The 15,114-nt window shown below is 40.5% G+C and overlaps 1 protein-coding gene across 3 annotated transcripts in view; it reads left to right on the top strand.

The window, feature by feature from the left end:
- The window catches only part of dennd4c (DENN/MADD domain containing 4C), a 149,569-nt gene that overhangs the window by 87,097 nt on the left and 47,358 nt on the right, over positions 1-15,114 (top strand). For all 3 annotated transcript variants that reach the window (XM_072281796.1, XM_072281795.1, XM_072281797.1), the window contains 4 exons: positions 3,251-3,378; positions 12,634-12,763; positions 13,053-13,259; positions 13,584-13,712. In XM_072281796.1, the coding sequence (XP_072137897.1) occupies positions 3,251-3,378; positions 12,634-12,763; positions 13,053-13,259; positions 13,584-13,712 (594 nt within the window). The remainder of the gene's footprint in view (positions 1-3,250; positions 3,379-12,633; positions 12,764-13,052; positions 13,260-13,583; positions 13,713-15,114) is intronic.

The raw sequence follows: 15,114 nt of genomic DNA, 5'->3' as shown, positions 1-15,114 counted from the left end.
TTCAGCCATTCTGTGTGGTCAGTCAAGAACAGCATTTGTACATACTTCTCACAAATGTAGTCGCTAGGGAAAGAAACTTTCCATCATCCTAACATTCTAGAAAAGAAGCATGTAACTGCCCTGATTATCTTCTCTCAAACATTAAGCCTACAGAGGAAAATTAAGCTCTTGCCTTGCAGTTGCTCAGGCTCAACTTATAGAGGAGATCTTATAGAAACATATACAGTTATGAAAGGGATAGACAGGATAGAGGCAGGAAAGTTGTTTTCACTGGTTAGGTGAAACTATTACCTCAAGATTCAGGGGAGTAGATTTAGGACAGAGGTGAGGAGGAACTGCTTTTCCCAGAGAGTGGTGAATCTGGAATTCTCTACCCAATGTAGCCCAATGAATTAAATATAATGAATATATTAAGACAAAGTTGGATAGATTCCTGCATAGTAGGTGAATTAAGGGCTATGGGGGAAAGGCAGGTAGGAGGAGATGAGTCCATGGTCAGAACAGCCATGATCTTATTAAATGGCTCAGCGGGCAAGGTGGCCTATGCCTGCTCCTATTTCTTATGCTCTTGTGTCTCTCAATAAAACTTCAGCACTTTTACTTCAAAGCAGCTAAACTCATAAAGGCTGCTCCTTTAAGAAAAAAGTGGGGAACTGGACAGACCATCCAGTCAGTTGGGCTACCTGGACCTGAGTGAGTGGAAGTCTGAGGACAGTGTGAGGCAGAAAAAATAAATTGGGTATGTGTCATTACAGGAACAACTGAGGCAGCATATCATAAACACAAGAGATTCTGCAGATGCTGGAAATCTAGAGCAATTCTCACAAAGTGCTGGAGGAACTCAGCAGGTCAGGCAGCATCTATGGAAATGAATAGACAGTCAACATTTTGGGCTGAGACAGTCTTCAGGACTGGAAAAGAAAGGGGAAGCCACCAGAATAGAAAGGTGGGAGGAAGGGGAAGGAGGAGCAGATAGAAGGCAATAGGTGAAACCAGGTAGGTGGGAAAGGTAAAAGGCTGGAGAAGAAGGAAACCCATAGGAGAGACAGCATATTTTGCTACTGGTGTTTGGGCTGAGGATGATGTTCCCAAGAGTAGTAGGACTTAAATGAATCAGTGGCTTGCATTTGCAACATATTTTCCATGACCTGAAAATCTTGCAGTGTTTTAGAGTTGACTTAACATGTACACTATGGTAACATAGTGAAGTGCTAATTCATACGTCTTTAAGATCACACACATGACCAGATGATATCATAAATAGCAGAGATTCTGCAGGTGCTGGAAATCCAGAGGAACAAACACAAAATGCTGGAGTCAATCAATACGATGGGCAACATCTGTGGAGAAGAATGAATAGTCGATATTTTGGGCCAAAACCCTTCATCAGGACTAGAAAGGAAGGTGGAAGAAGATGGGGGAAGCAGAAGGGGTACAACCTGGCAGTTGATAGATGAAACCAGGTGGTGGCGAAGCTAGCTGGGTGGGAAGGGGAATGAAGTGAGATGCTGGGGAGGTGATAGCTGGAAAAGGTAGAGCTAAAGAAGAAATAATCTGATAGGAAAGGAGGGTGGTTCATTAGAGAAAGAAGGAGGAGGGGCATCAGAGGAAAGTGATGGGCAGGTGAGGAGAGGAGAAAAAGGGTATGAGAGGAGCCAGAGTGCAGAATAAGAAAAGAGAGAAGAGGGAGAGGAGAGAAAAGACCAGAATTTAGAGAAATTGATGGCTCGTGACATTAAGATGGAAGCTACCCAGATGGAATATGAGGTGTTGCTCCTCTACCTGAGAGTGGCCTCGTCATTAGCAGTAGAGGATACCATGGACCAACATGTCAGAATGGAAATAAGAAGTGGAATCAAAATGGGTGACCACTGAGAGAACCCTCCTTTTGTGGCAAGCAGAGCGAGGGTACTCAACAAAGGGGTTCCCCGATCTTATGTCTGTTCTCACAATGTAGAGAAGTCTGCTCTGGGAGCACTAGACCCTGGCAGATTCGCAGGTGAAGTGTTGCTTCACCTGGAAGGACTGTCTGGGACTCTGGTGGTGAGGAGGAAGTGTCGGGGCAGTGTAACACTTGATCAGCTTGCGTGGGTAAGTGCCCAGAGGGTCATCATATGATAGCATATGTTTTCTAGTATTTGAGAAGCAAAAACGATGGTGAGGGGGATGTTAGCTGATGTGATGGTAATGTTGGTGTGTGATATTTTTGTCACAGAATAAGAACTTTATGTTAGGGAATATGCAGCACTGTGCACATATATATATAGCAAGGGTGTCTAAGACTCTGCACAGTATTGTAGCAATTTTATGTATTGCACTGTACAGCTGCCACCAAAAAAATATATTTTAATGATGAGATTGATCATAAATCTGATTCTGATGTGGGTCTCTGTTGTGGTCTGAGATTGGGAGAAGGACAGGGAGAGAAGAATCATGGTTGAAGGAAAAAGGGAAGGTGGAGGGGAGAGAGCAGGAAGCACCAGAGAGACACTCTCTAATGATCAGTAAGCCAATTGTTTGTAATCATATTACCTTGATTCATGTTTCAGGACAGATGTATCAGCACCTGCACCATCCGCACCCTGGCACTCCTCCTCTGCCATCTGTCCCATGCTCCACCTGCAGGGCTGCACCCTCGCCACTCCCAACGTCCTTTGCCCCCACCAGATATACAAGCTTGTCGTCTGCTCCATGTTGACAAATACAGTACTGTGCAAAGATTTTAGGCATCCTAGCTATATAGAGTATGTGCATAGACTTTTGCGCAGTACTGTATCTCAAGGAAGCTCAAGCCAAGTTCTTGTCTGCCATCATGGTGAGATACGATGCAATGAAAAGCTTACAGCGAGACCTTAGTGGGGGAAAAAAATGCAAAGATGCAATAGAAGACAAGTCCATGGTGGTCCATGATGTTTCATTGCTGAGGTGAAGTTAGGGTTATATGAGTAGGTGTAAGAACCTAATGGTTGTAGCAATAGCTGTTCCTGAATTTGCTATTTTAGGGCTTCAGACATCAAGTCTCCTGCCTAACAGTAGCTATAAATGTTTTTTTTCTCTTAACTGTCAAGAACAGCATTAAAAGGGCAACTGGCTGAAGATTGTAAACTGTGTGATCAAGTCTTCTAGTGCAAAAGGTCAAAGATTGTCTAAACATATGGTGTATTTTTGTACAGTAAACGACTAAACAAAGGTAGGAGGCCAGTAAAGTCAGGAAGATGTGCTAATTTTTCTTTTGTTTGCCCACATCAAGGTTGATGCTGACTGCACTGAAGATACGAAGCTCATTGAACTGGATGAGTCACAAAGAAGTGAGCACACTGTCTTCATCATGCCTCTGGAACCTGCTTCTGACGAGCAAGATCTAGAAGGGAAATTTAGGTATTGTTCCATGCTCTTACTCAAAATCACTTTTGTGTGCCCGAGGATGAAATTGTTTTGTTTAATCCTTTCACTTTGGTTGCTTGTCACCGTAACACTTGGTTTCCACAAACTCGACCCAAAAATACTACAGTGAAAACTATTCCTATATTAACAATCACTAACTTTAAAACTAAATATGTGTAACTAACTACAAAACTTAATCAGTTTGCAAAAGTCATTAACTATGTTAGCACAAACACGAGAAAGTCTGTAGATGCTGGAAATCCAAAGCAACACACACAGAATACTGAAGGAACTGAACAGGTCAGGCAGCAACTATGTTAGCAAATGTTTTGTCTGATTTTTTTCCTGGTATGTGTTATTTCCAATGTGTAAAATTAACGTCAGCTATCGAGCAGGCACCTACTCTTGAAATACCCCAACAATAGCTCAATCACCTCGTATTGAACTACAGAATGCATCACAGTGGTTAAATTGCTAGACTAATGATCCAGGGATCAGCGTTTCAGCTGTGGAATTCCAGTTTGGTGGTTATTCTGGGACAGCAAATCTTCCAGATTGAATTGCCAAGCATACCACTTTGCTCGTGGGCAATCAGCAATGTTGGCTTTGCTGACATCCCAAAAAACGATTATTTTATACAAAAAGGGAAAAATGGTTTGAAAAAAGAATTTTAGGGTATAAGAACATAGGAGAAAGGTCATTCAATCCTATTTTACCATGCTGGTCTCTGACTTTAAAAAAAAAAATCCCTATCCTTTTTCAACCAACACGCACAAAATGCTGGGGAACTCAGGCCAGGCAGCATCTATGGAAAAGAGTACAGTAGACGTTTTGGGTCAAGACCTTTCATCAGGACTGGAGAAAAACGATGAGAAGACAGAGTAAGAAGATGGAGGGAGGGGAAGAAGTACAAGGTGGTAGGTGATAGGTGAAACTGGGAGGGGGAGGGGTGAAGTAAAGAGCTGGGAAGTTGATTGGTGAAAGAGAGAAAGGGCTGGAGAAGGGGAATCTGATAAGAGGGCAGGCAGCTGTGGAAGAAAGGGAAGTGGGAGGAGCTCCAGAGGGAGGTGATGGGCAATTAAAGAGATAAGGTGAAGATATGGGGAATGGCCAATGAAACAGAAGTATAGGTCTTGTTGTACTTCTTATTGACCTTTCGATAATATTCCTGAGAATATAAGTGGCGTTTGATGTTCCCTTACCTTCGACAAAGCCGTACTGTTCTTCACTGATTTCTGGTTTAATTTTGTTTCTTATTCTGAGCATGATGATTCTAAGTAGAATTTTTGTGAGGTGGCTCATTAAACTAATTGTTCTGTGTTGTCCACATGCTGTTGCACCTGGTTTCTTTGGCAGTGCAATGAATACTGTCTTTAAAAGATCATCTTGTACTTTACCACTGTTGTGTATCCTATTCAATAAGATTGTTAGTTTCTCTACACCAAAATCTTCTAGCGCTTCATACGGTTCAACTGGAATGTTATCTGGTCCTGATGATTTGCCCTTTCACATTTTCTTCATAGCACGTTCCACTTCTTCTTTCAGTACTGCTGGGCCCTCGTTGTTGCCAATATCAAAGTTGTCCTCTCGGTCTTTGTTGTTGTATAGGTCTTTGATGTATTCTGACCATCTTTGCATTATTTTTCCTTTTTCCATAATTGTAGAGCCGTCTTTTGCTTTTATACATCCTGTTGTTGCCCACTTTTCTTTCGATTTGTGACCTCTTTGATCTCATCATGCATATGTTTGTTGTTGTTGGTCTTCTGCAATTGTTTTATTAACTCACATTTGTCCTTAAGCCACTTTTCTTTTGCTTCCTTGCACTCGGTTGTTATCTGTGCATGCAAGGATACGTAGACTTTTTCATTGATTACACAAAAGCCTTTGACACAGTGAAACACCAAGTCATCATGAAAATGCTTAAAGATATTAATATCGATGGAAAAGATCTAAGGGTAATTAGGAATCTCTACTGGCAACAAAGTGCAACCATACGGATAGACAGCGAGATTGGTGAATATCAGCCAATAAAGCGAGGAGTCACAGGGTTGTGTTCTATCACCAGACCTGTTCTCCCTGTACAGTGAAAACACCATGAGAACCATACAAGACCTACCTGGAATAAGTATAGGAGGATGCAGTATTAACAGCCTCCGCTCTGCAGATGATACAGTACTGATAGCAAACAGTGAAGTAAATTTACAGAAACTAGTATCAACACAGCGAAAGACTTGGCCTAACCTTAAACAAAAAGAAAACTGAAGTAATGGTAATATCAAAGAAACCTGATATCCCAAACTGTAGGATCGTAGTGGGAAATGAATTCCTGAAACAAGTTCACAACTTCAAGTACCTTGGATCATGGGTAACATCTGATGGCAAATGCGAAACAGATGTAAAAGCAAGAATAGCAATGGCAAGAACAGCATTTACAGAAATGAGAAACATCCTAACGAACAAGAAAATAGCAATTGACATCCGCCTTAGAGCTCTCAGCTGCTACATTCTTCCTATATTGATGTATGGCTGCGAGTCATGGACCATCACAAATGCAATGGGAAAGAGAATCAATGCAGCAGAGATGTGGTTCCTCAGAAAAATGCTATGCATATCATATACGGACAGGATAACCAATGAAGAAGTTCTACAGAGAACAAAAAATGTACATTACTTTAAATAAAAAAAAAAATCAGAAAACAGCAATCAAAATTCTTTGGACACATGCGAAGAGAGACAGAGCATTTAGTTATAACTGGAAAGCTGGAAGGAAAAAGAAGCAGAGGCAGACAGAATGAAAATGATAGATAGAATAACAACATGGTTAGAAACGGGAGACAACAACTACAATTCGGAGGGTCAGGGACTGTGATGGATGGAGAGACATGATCGCCCACGCCGAATGACAAAGCACCTGAATGAATGATGGGGAATGGTGAAGAAAGAGGCCATTACTGGAAGTTCAAGAAATCAATGTTCATGCCATCAGATTGGAAGCTATACAGATGGAATATAAGATGTTACTCCTCCAACCTGTGTATGGCCTCATCCTAGTTTCACCTATCACCTACCACCTTGTATTTCTTCTTCCCCTTCCTCCATGTTCTTACTCTGTCTTCGCATTTTTTTCTCCAGTCCTGATGAAGGGTCTTGGCTTGAAACGTCAACTGTACTCTTCCATAGATGCTGCCTGGCCTGCTGAGTTCCTCCGGTATTTTAAATGGGAAGTGGAAATAAAATGGGTGGCCACTGGGAGATCTAGTTTTGTCTGGTAGACGGAACGTAGGTGCTTGACGAAGCAGTCTCCCAATATACGTTGGCTTTTCCCTTTTCTTTGGTTTCTCTAATATCCAGAAATTGGTCAGTCTTTGTTTTGAATACAATCAAAAACAGACTTCATTGAATTCCAAAGATACATTACCCTCCAGGCAATTTCTCTTCATCTCAGACCTAAATGTTCAATATCTTGCTTTGAGACACTGAACTTATCAGCCAAAGGCAACATGCTCCCTGTATCTATCAATAATAACTGTTTTTCTCTTTTCATGAACACTGCCAACGTGTTGGACATTTTGTACAGCTCCAATCTGCATTTCATTGCTTTTCTTGTTCCTTTGTTATCTCTCTTTCACTCTCATTCTCCACAGCAACTCTGGCATTAATTTATCAGAGAGATTATAAGCAGTTGATGGAACAGTTGCCTTATTTACCTTGTTTACAGACACTCCTGCGCCTAGTGTCACTTTATGGACATACAATCAATCTATGTATATAAACTTTCTTATGTATTTATATATTGTATTTTTTTATTATTTTGTCTTTATTTAATATGTTTCTTTATGTGCAGTATCGGATCCGCAGTAATTAATTCAGTTTTCCCTTACAATTGTGTACTGAAAATGACGTTAAACAATCTTGAATAAACTGTTTTTCTATTCACAGATTCTTCTGACTTGAGTGTATACAGTTCTGTTTCCCTTTCAAAAATCATATTGACTCTCAATCAGTATTTTCAAAGGATCTTGACATCTCTTTGTATTATTTTCCAAGGAACTAATCTCATGCAACTGGTTGATAGTTTCCGTATCACCTTCATTCTTTACTAGTGGCATCGTATTTGCTACCTTCCAGTTTGCAGGAAACACTCTAGAATACCTGTGAAATTTTGGAAGACGATGGACAAAAGCATTCACTTCATAAACTCTGGCAAGTGATTTGTCAGATCCTTATGATTTCTCCAATTTCAGGTTTATTAATCTTTTCACTAATGTATCTAATATTTTACTTCATTAATACTGGACCCTTGATTCTGAAGTATTTCTCGGAAGTATTTTGTCACTTCCTAGTAGGTGTTTATAGTAGAACTCTTTGCAGACTTTTTTTGATTTATTGATTTAAGATTACTTTCCTGCTTCAGGGCATTTTGTTGTGATGGTTATAGAAAAGTACAGCACAGAAGTAGGCCCATCAGCCCACCTAGTCCATGCCAAGCCATTTAAACTGCCTACTCCCATTGACCTGCACAGGGACTATAGCTCTCCATACCCCTACCATCCATGTACCTATCCAAACTTAAACGCTGAAGTCGAGCTCACATGCACCACTTGTGCTGGCAGCTTGTTCCACACTCTCACAACCCTTTGAATGAAGAAGTTTCCCCTCAAGTACCCCTAAACTTTTCACCTTTCACCCTTAACCCATGATATCTCATTGTAGTCTCACCCATTCTCAGTGGAAAATGCATGCTTGCATTTACCCTATCTATATCCCTCATAATTTTGTATGCTTCTATCAAATCTCCCCTCAATCTTCTACATTCCAAGAAATGTGCGTCCTGTTATAATATTATTGATTGCTCTATGAAAAGCTATGAACAGCGCCTTCAAGTGCAGTCGCTGCAGCCGAGACTGTCACTCCCGTGTGGACCTCTATAGCCACAACAGACGCTGCTGTAACACAGACTGAAGCAAGACTTCCCAGGCGCAGATCCATGGTCTCGCGAGACTAACGGATGCCACCACCATGTAAAGCTACCAACTGCAGATCACTGAAGAGATAATTGGAGCGGTTATGTATTCAAGAATGCCATGGTGTGTTGCATTTGGTGCTCAGGATGTGGAAGAACACAAATGCAAAATGGGTGGCCACTTTACAAAATACCTGCATTCAGTCTCCAGAGTTGACTTCAAACTTCCAGTCATCTATCACCTTAATTTCCCCTCCCATTCCTCCTCTAACCTTTTATCTCAAACTCTTTTGGCTGTTCTAATAAAGCTGTATGTAATGGAGCAGCCCCCCCCCCCCTCCCCAATTAGGGCATAATGGAACCCTGGTCTATATTGAATTTCACATCATCAGCTTTTCCTGCAGATCCCTGGGTATTTCCAGCATTGTTTCAGTTTTCTAATAACAACTGTGCTTTCTCTCTCATTGTTTCAGAGTGTTCTCGTTTTTTTTTAGCTCTCGCTCTCTAGCTTTTGCAATTCAACTAGATGGTTCTGAAAGCAGTGTCAAGACATCCCTGACCTCTGTTAACACAAACTTTTGTTTTGCTGTCTCCACCCCTTCACCCCTTCCCCCCTCCCCCACCCACCTCACCCTGCAACTTCAAACACACTTGTAGTCATAGGAGTGTGATCACTCAAGTGGAGTTTGATGTTCTCCTGAGGGGTTGTGTATTGGTGGGTCCTCAGGGGCCGATTCAGGAACCACATAATCTGGTGTAGTGTGGGCTGGTCAAAGTAGTGGCTGTGATTAGTGGTAAGGTCTTTTTGGTTGTTCAGCCTCTCCGTTCACGGTTGCTGCTTGTTCTCTGTGGCACAACAGAGATTGCTCTTGTGTAGCACAGGTCCCTCTTGAACAGATTGAGTGAAATGTTTTCCAAGTTTTTAGATGTAATGTTGAATTTATTCAGGCTGATCTTGATGTTATCTTTGAAGCATTTCCTTTGCCCACCAGGGGCTCATTGACCTTCCTTCAACTAGGAGTAAAGAATCTGTTTGGGGAGACTTGAGTTTGGCTTGCAGATGATATGACCCATCCATTGGAGTTGGTGTTGCTTTATCATTGTGGAGATGCTGTTCATGCTTGTCATACAGCATGGAAACAGGCCATTTGCCTGTCATTTCTATGCTAGCAGGTGGTCCCCCATCTGTATTAATGCTCATAATGTACCGGAAAAGATCCTTGTAATATACTCTTCCTGTATTCATAATTTTATATACCTCAGGTAATGTTCTCCGTTCCGTGGGGGGAAAATAGCTAGTCTCTCCAGTTTTACTCATAACTGAGATGCTTCATCACAGGCAATGTCCTGGTGAATCTCCTCTGCACCCTCCTTCAGCACTTTCACATCTGTCCGAAAGAGTTCACATCATAGTCCAGATGAAGCCTGATCAATGTTGTTTAAAGTTAGAGATTAACCTCCCTGCTCTTGTATTTAGTGCCTTGATTAACGAAAACCAGCATCCTATATGCACCATTACCACATGCTCTGTGACCATCAATGATATTTGGACTTGCACATCAAGGTCCTCTGTTCCTCACTACTTCCTAGGATCTTACTGTTGTGGATTGTCACCTTGTCGTGGTGGAGAAGCTTGTGTGGTTCTGTAATCCCGAGAGCAATGCCATCTGGAGCTCTATGCTCCTGGTAGGGTCACCCATGACAGTAAGGTCGAGGGTGAGGTTCCTGACAAAGAACAATCCAGCCAAGACCTCAACGATGGAACAGGCGGTCGAAGTTACTTCGAACTCAATGGCTGTGAAGGCGGATGAAGGCTGCAGCAAATCCACCAGCTCCAATAGTCGTGGTTTCCATGCTATCGGATTCAGTTGGTTGATTTGTGAAGTATTGTGTGCTTCTTGGAATGCAACATCAAGTACACATTAAACAAATACATGCACAGGCATCTTCACTCTGTGGGCCACTTATTCAGAATGAAGACCATCATCCTCGACCTCGAGGGATAGCCACAGCAATGTGCTAGCCTCATTAGTACTCTCAAAGTGCATTACCTTATATTTATCAAGATTAAGCTCCAATCATTTTCCAGCGCATTTCACCATGCTATTAATATCAATGGTTCAATTTAATGTCAGAGAATGTATACAAAATACAACATAATACCATCCTATAGCCTAAAACAACTCTCAACACTGTGAACAACACTACAGATCTTTGTGCCTCTGAACCTACTGATCATGTGGCCTACATCCACATCTAAATCATATTACAAACTGCAAGGATTCTAATACTATTCCCTGTAACGAGCATACAATTGGGAAAAACAATCCTCTACCATTGCTCTGTTTCCTACTGCCAGGCCATTTTTTTTTTTGGATCTAATATCATTGAAAGGTTATTGACCTCGAAAGTGAAAGGTCCCTCTTCACTGCCTGAATTCCAAAGCACTTTCAGTACTTTGTTTTTAGTTCAGGTTTTCCGCACCAATTTGATTTTCAGCTTTATTAGATGAGCTCCTTTTTTGCACAAGTTTCAGACACTCGAGAATTTCATTGTTTCCTTTCAGTCAGAGACTGTTTCTTGGCTTTATTTACTTAATGGACAACTTATAAATGAAGATGTAACTATTCAAAAATTCTTATGTATTGTATCTGTGATTTCAGCAATTGGAAAGCCTCAGCCAAATTTTAAAAGATTTGGTTGAAGTACTGTTTGAATAAGCATTTAGTAGTTCAAAGCACTGAGCAACCCCCTACTTCCTCCCCACTTCCAACTCTCACCCCAGCACTGATCAGTGCTTAAAATTTATACTACTTTGTTGAAACTCGTCATCAGGTTACCAGCCAAGTTTTTTGTCTTCAGTGCATCATGCATCAGGTGAAGGAGGTTACTGGACAAGAAAAATAGGAATTACATTTCTAATGCTTTTGATGTGTTTTGAATTGAAACCCAAAATGTTTTGAAATGCCCAGCAAATGTTGTAATATAACTACTCCAATGATTACTTTCCTTTTCATTTTAAACTTCCATTAGTACAGTGGTTGCTAAGTTATTGATCAGGTTTATTGGCATTACCTGCTCAAGCTGTGAAATTGAATTGTGTAGTGAGCTGGTGAACAGTGGTAGTTAAGTTTATCTGGTAACTTGAGAGATGAGGGTATGCAGATAGCTCATTTATTTCACCTGGTGACTTGCTGAATACAAGGTAGAATTGATCAGTAACTGAGCTACAGTTATAGTAAAGTTGAAATGTAGTTTAGTGACAGATAACGTTTCCCGTTTTGATCTGAGTGCTGTCCGTACCAAGTATATTTATTCATTATTTCTCTCTTGGTTAGATATTGTGGAGATTTTGCCTCTTATTTTGCTGCTCTTGTGCAATCACTTCCAGTGAGTTTCCTTAGTTGGCTAAAATGACAAGTTCCATTGTTTGAACAGTACTATCGTTGGTAGCCAACCATTGTGTTCGATTTACGTCACTGGGTATTAATCAAGGCAAATATTGATTCAAACTATATTTATTTGTGGAATGTTTCAAATAAAATTTCTATTTAATACCTGTATTGAGATACAGGATTTTGTCAAGCTGAGGCCATATTCTTGTGACAATTTATTAAATTTGTTGCGTGTCTTTAAATTGGCTATCTGAAAAATTGATTGGAGATGAACTGAAACACGAGAAAATATAAATGCAAGCCCCTTAAAGTACAATTAACATTTTTGGAACAAAGAATTTCAAGTGGGGTATATGTAGTTTGCCATTAAGTTCTGTTTATTCATGAGTTTTCTACTTGGACATCAGAAGCATGCTGATTTGGTGTATATGTTAAATCAATGGTTATTAAAACGGATATAGATTTTATCTTTCTGGTTAACTTTAATATCTCCATAATATAATTGAACTGCATATATGATGTTTCATTGTCAGATCATTGTTAATTGGTTCTGTTATGGGTAAGCCTGGTTTACAGGTATCTATTGCAGTGATCAACAGTAGCGATATTACACCAATGAAGAAGTACGCTGCTATATCTTCCTTTAAGAAATGTGAAACATTTTGTGATGGTACTTAGCTACCTTACATAATTTACAGCCTTAATTTTTTGCAGGAAAGAGCATTTGATTGGCTGTTAAATTAAACTTGTGTTGATTTGGAACGTTATAAGGGCATTGAAAATTGTTTTGAAACAATTAATTTTGGGCACATGTTGAAGATACTTATTGTAATTATAATTGAATTAGAATTAACAAACAGTTTTGGAGAGATTATGTTATTTTTATTTTAGCTATAAAACATTCCCAGTGCTTAAACCAGAGCTATTTGACAGACCACAGGAAATGAAAATGCCTGTTAGGCTATTAGTTGGAGGTCCTGTTCCCAGCAGTCCAGCCCTCATGGCAAAACGAACTAAGCAGGTGAGAGGTGTTTAAATATACTTGGTTTGCACAGAAATATGATTTGAGATTACACCTTGTTCTTTTATAATTTGTATGCACAAGCCAGTTCATAAGTATAAAAGGATACTGACGTGTTTTGTAGAAATGGTAATACCAAAATAAAATTAAAAATTATTATAATGCACCAAAATTTGGTGTTGTATCTTAATTTATTAAAGATAAGAATTAACACTAATTGAAAAGTTTGTACTGTTATATTTTTGCATTGCTGGAAACTGGAAGAAATGATCAATATTTTACTTTACAGGAGATGAAAGCTGCTCAAAAAATTGCTAAGAAATACTTCTCAATTCCTGCACTTTGGTTCAAATGCTTGTTCAGCCATTGTTACAGTCTTTGGTTCATTTGCTTGCCAGCATATGTTGGAGTTTCTCATTCTAAGGTCAGAGCACTACAGCAAGCATATGGTGTTCTCATGAAAATGAGAAATTTGAAGGTTGATCCACTCGATGAGGCAAGTACACATTTCACCACAAAAAATGTTGTGATTAAGTTGAAGCAAGTAGTTTAATTACCTTTGTAACCATCTCTAGAATTGAGTGTTGACTGCCTATTCACAGCAGTGAAATCCAAAAAAATATGTTGGCATTTGTGAATAGTTCTGTCACTAATTCAACTAATATAAAATTCTTCAAGTGATTTGGGATGGGGTTTTGTGAGATTAAGAAACATTTAATTAAATGTGCTGGAACCAAGATGAGTTATCTTTATTTTATTTTTGTTCACTTTTTATTCTATTGAAATCACAGATGGATTTTTATTTCCTTACCATATCTAGGTGTGCTACAGGGCTTTGATGCAGTTGTGTGGACTCTTGGGACACCCAGTACTTGCTGTTCGAGTTCTGTTTGAAATGAAAAATGCAGGTGTGCAACCAAATGCCATTACTTACGGTTACTACAACAAGGTAAGTTGCAAACCAGGTCCATTTTCACAGTGGTTCAGGAATATTGTATAGAATTTTTTTCAGGATTTCAAAACTGCTGTAACAAAATCAAGATGAAAAATAATGGAAACAACAGGAATTCTGCAGATGCTGGAAATTCAAGCAACACACATCAAAGTTGCTGGTGAACGCAGCAGGCCAGGCAGCATCTCTAGGAAGAGGTACAGTTGACGTTTCAGGCCGAGACAGTCCTGACAAAGGGTCTCGGCCTGAAACGTCGACTGTACCTCTTCCTAGAGATGCTGCCTGGCCTGCTGCGTTCACCAGCAACTTTGATGGAAAATGGACTAATTTTGTTCTGCAATTTTAAAAAAATTGTGAACTGTGAGCAAATTTCTATCATGGAATTTATTAAATTAATTTTATTTAAATCTTAGATCCATCCCACAACGTGAGGGAGTAAAAATCTTTGCGTTATTACTCTGTCACAATGTACAGACGTGAACTTATAAGGCTAATGGTTTGTAGAAAGAAGCTGTCCCGTAGCTTGTTGGTCCTGGTTGTAATGCTGCAGTACCATTTGCCAAACAGAAGCAGCTTGGAACAGTTTATGGTTGGGGTTGGCAGGTGTCCCCAATGATCTTCCACGCCTTCTTTCTGCACCTGCTGCTGTAAATGTCCTCAATGGAGGGAAGTTCACATCCACAGATGTGTTGGGTTGTCTGTACCACTCTCTGCAGTGCCCAACGATCAAGGTTGGTGCAGTTCCCATACCCAGTGGCGATACAGCCAGTCAGGATACTCTCAATGGTGCCCCTGTATAAGGTCTTAAGGATTTGGGGGCTCATGCCAAACTTCTTCAGTCACCTGAGGTGGAAGAGATGTTGTTGTACTATTGTTCCCACACAGCCGGTGTGTACAGTCCAGATGAGGTGTTCGGTGACATGTATACCGAGGAACTTGAAACTACAAACCCTCTCACCTGCAGTCCCCATGGTGTTGATTGGGGCGAGCCTGTCTCCATTCCTCCTGTAATCCACAATCAGCTGTTTTGTTTTTTTGGACATTGAGGGAGAGGTTGTTATCTTGGCACCACTGTGTCACAGTGTTAACCTCTCCTGTAGGCTATCTCATCACAGCTAGAAATAAGGCCAATCAAGGTCGTGTCATCTGTGAATTTGATCAGCAGATTGGAGCTGTGGGTGTAAAGGGAGTAGAGGAGGGAACTCAGGGCACAACCCTGGGGACACCTGTGTTGAGGCGCAGAGGTGAGGGAGTCCATCCTTGCCAACCTGTCTAGGATCCAGCTGCAGAAGGTGGGTGCAGGCCGTGGTCTCTGAACTCAGAGTTCGAGATCTTTGGAGATGTGGTCATAATGCAATTTCACCCCAAAGTGCTGATTAAGGATTGTTGCACAGTAGAA

This window comes from Mobula birostris, chromosome 17, assembly GCF_030028105.1.
Source record: "Mobula birostris isolate sMobBir1 chromosome 17, sMobBir1.hap1, whole genome shotgun sequence".
Taxonomy (NCBI): domain Eukaryota; kingdom Metazoa; phylum Chordata; class Chondrichthyes; order Myliobatiformes; family Myliobatidae; genus Mobula; species Mobula birostris.
The sequence above is the reverse complement of the archived record's forward strand: the minus strand, read 5'-3'. Positions and strand labels throughout refer to the sequence as shown.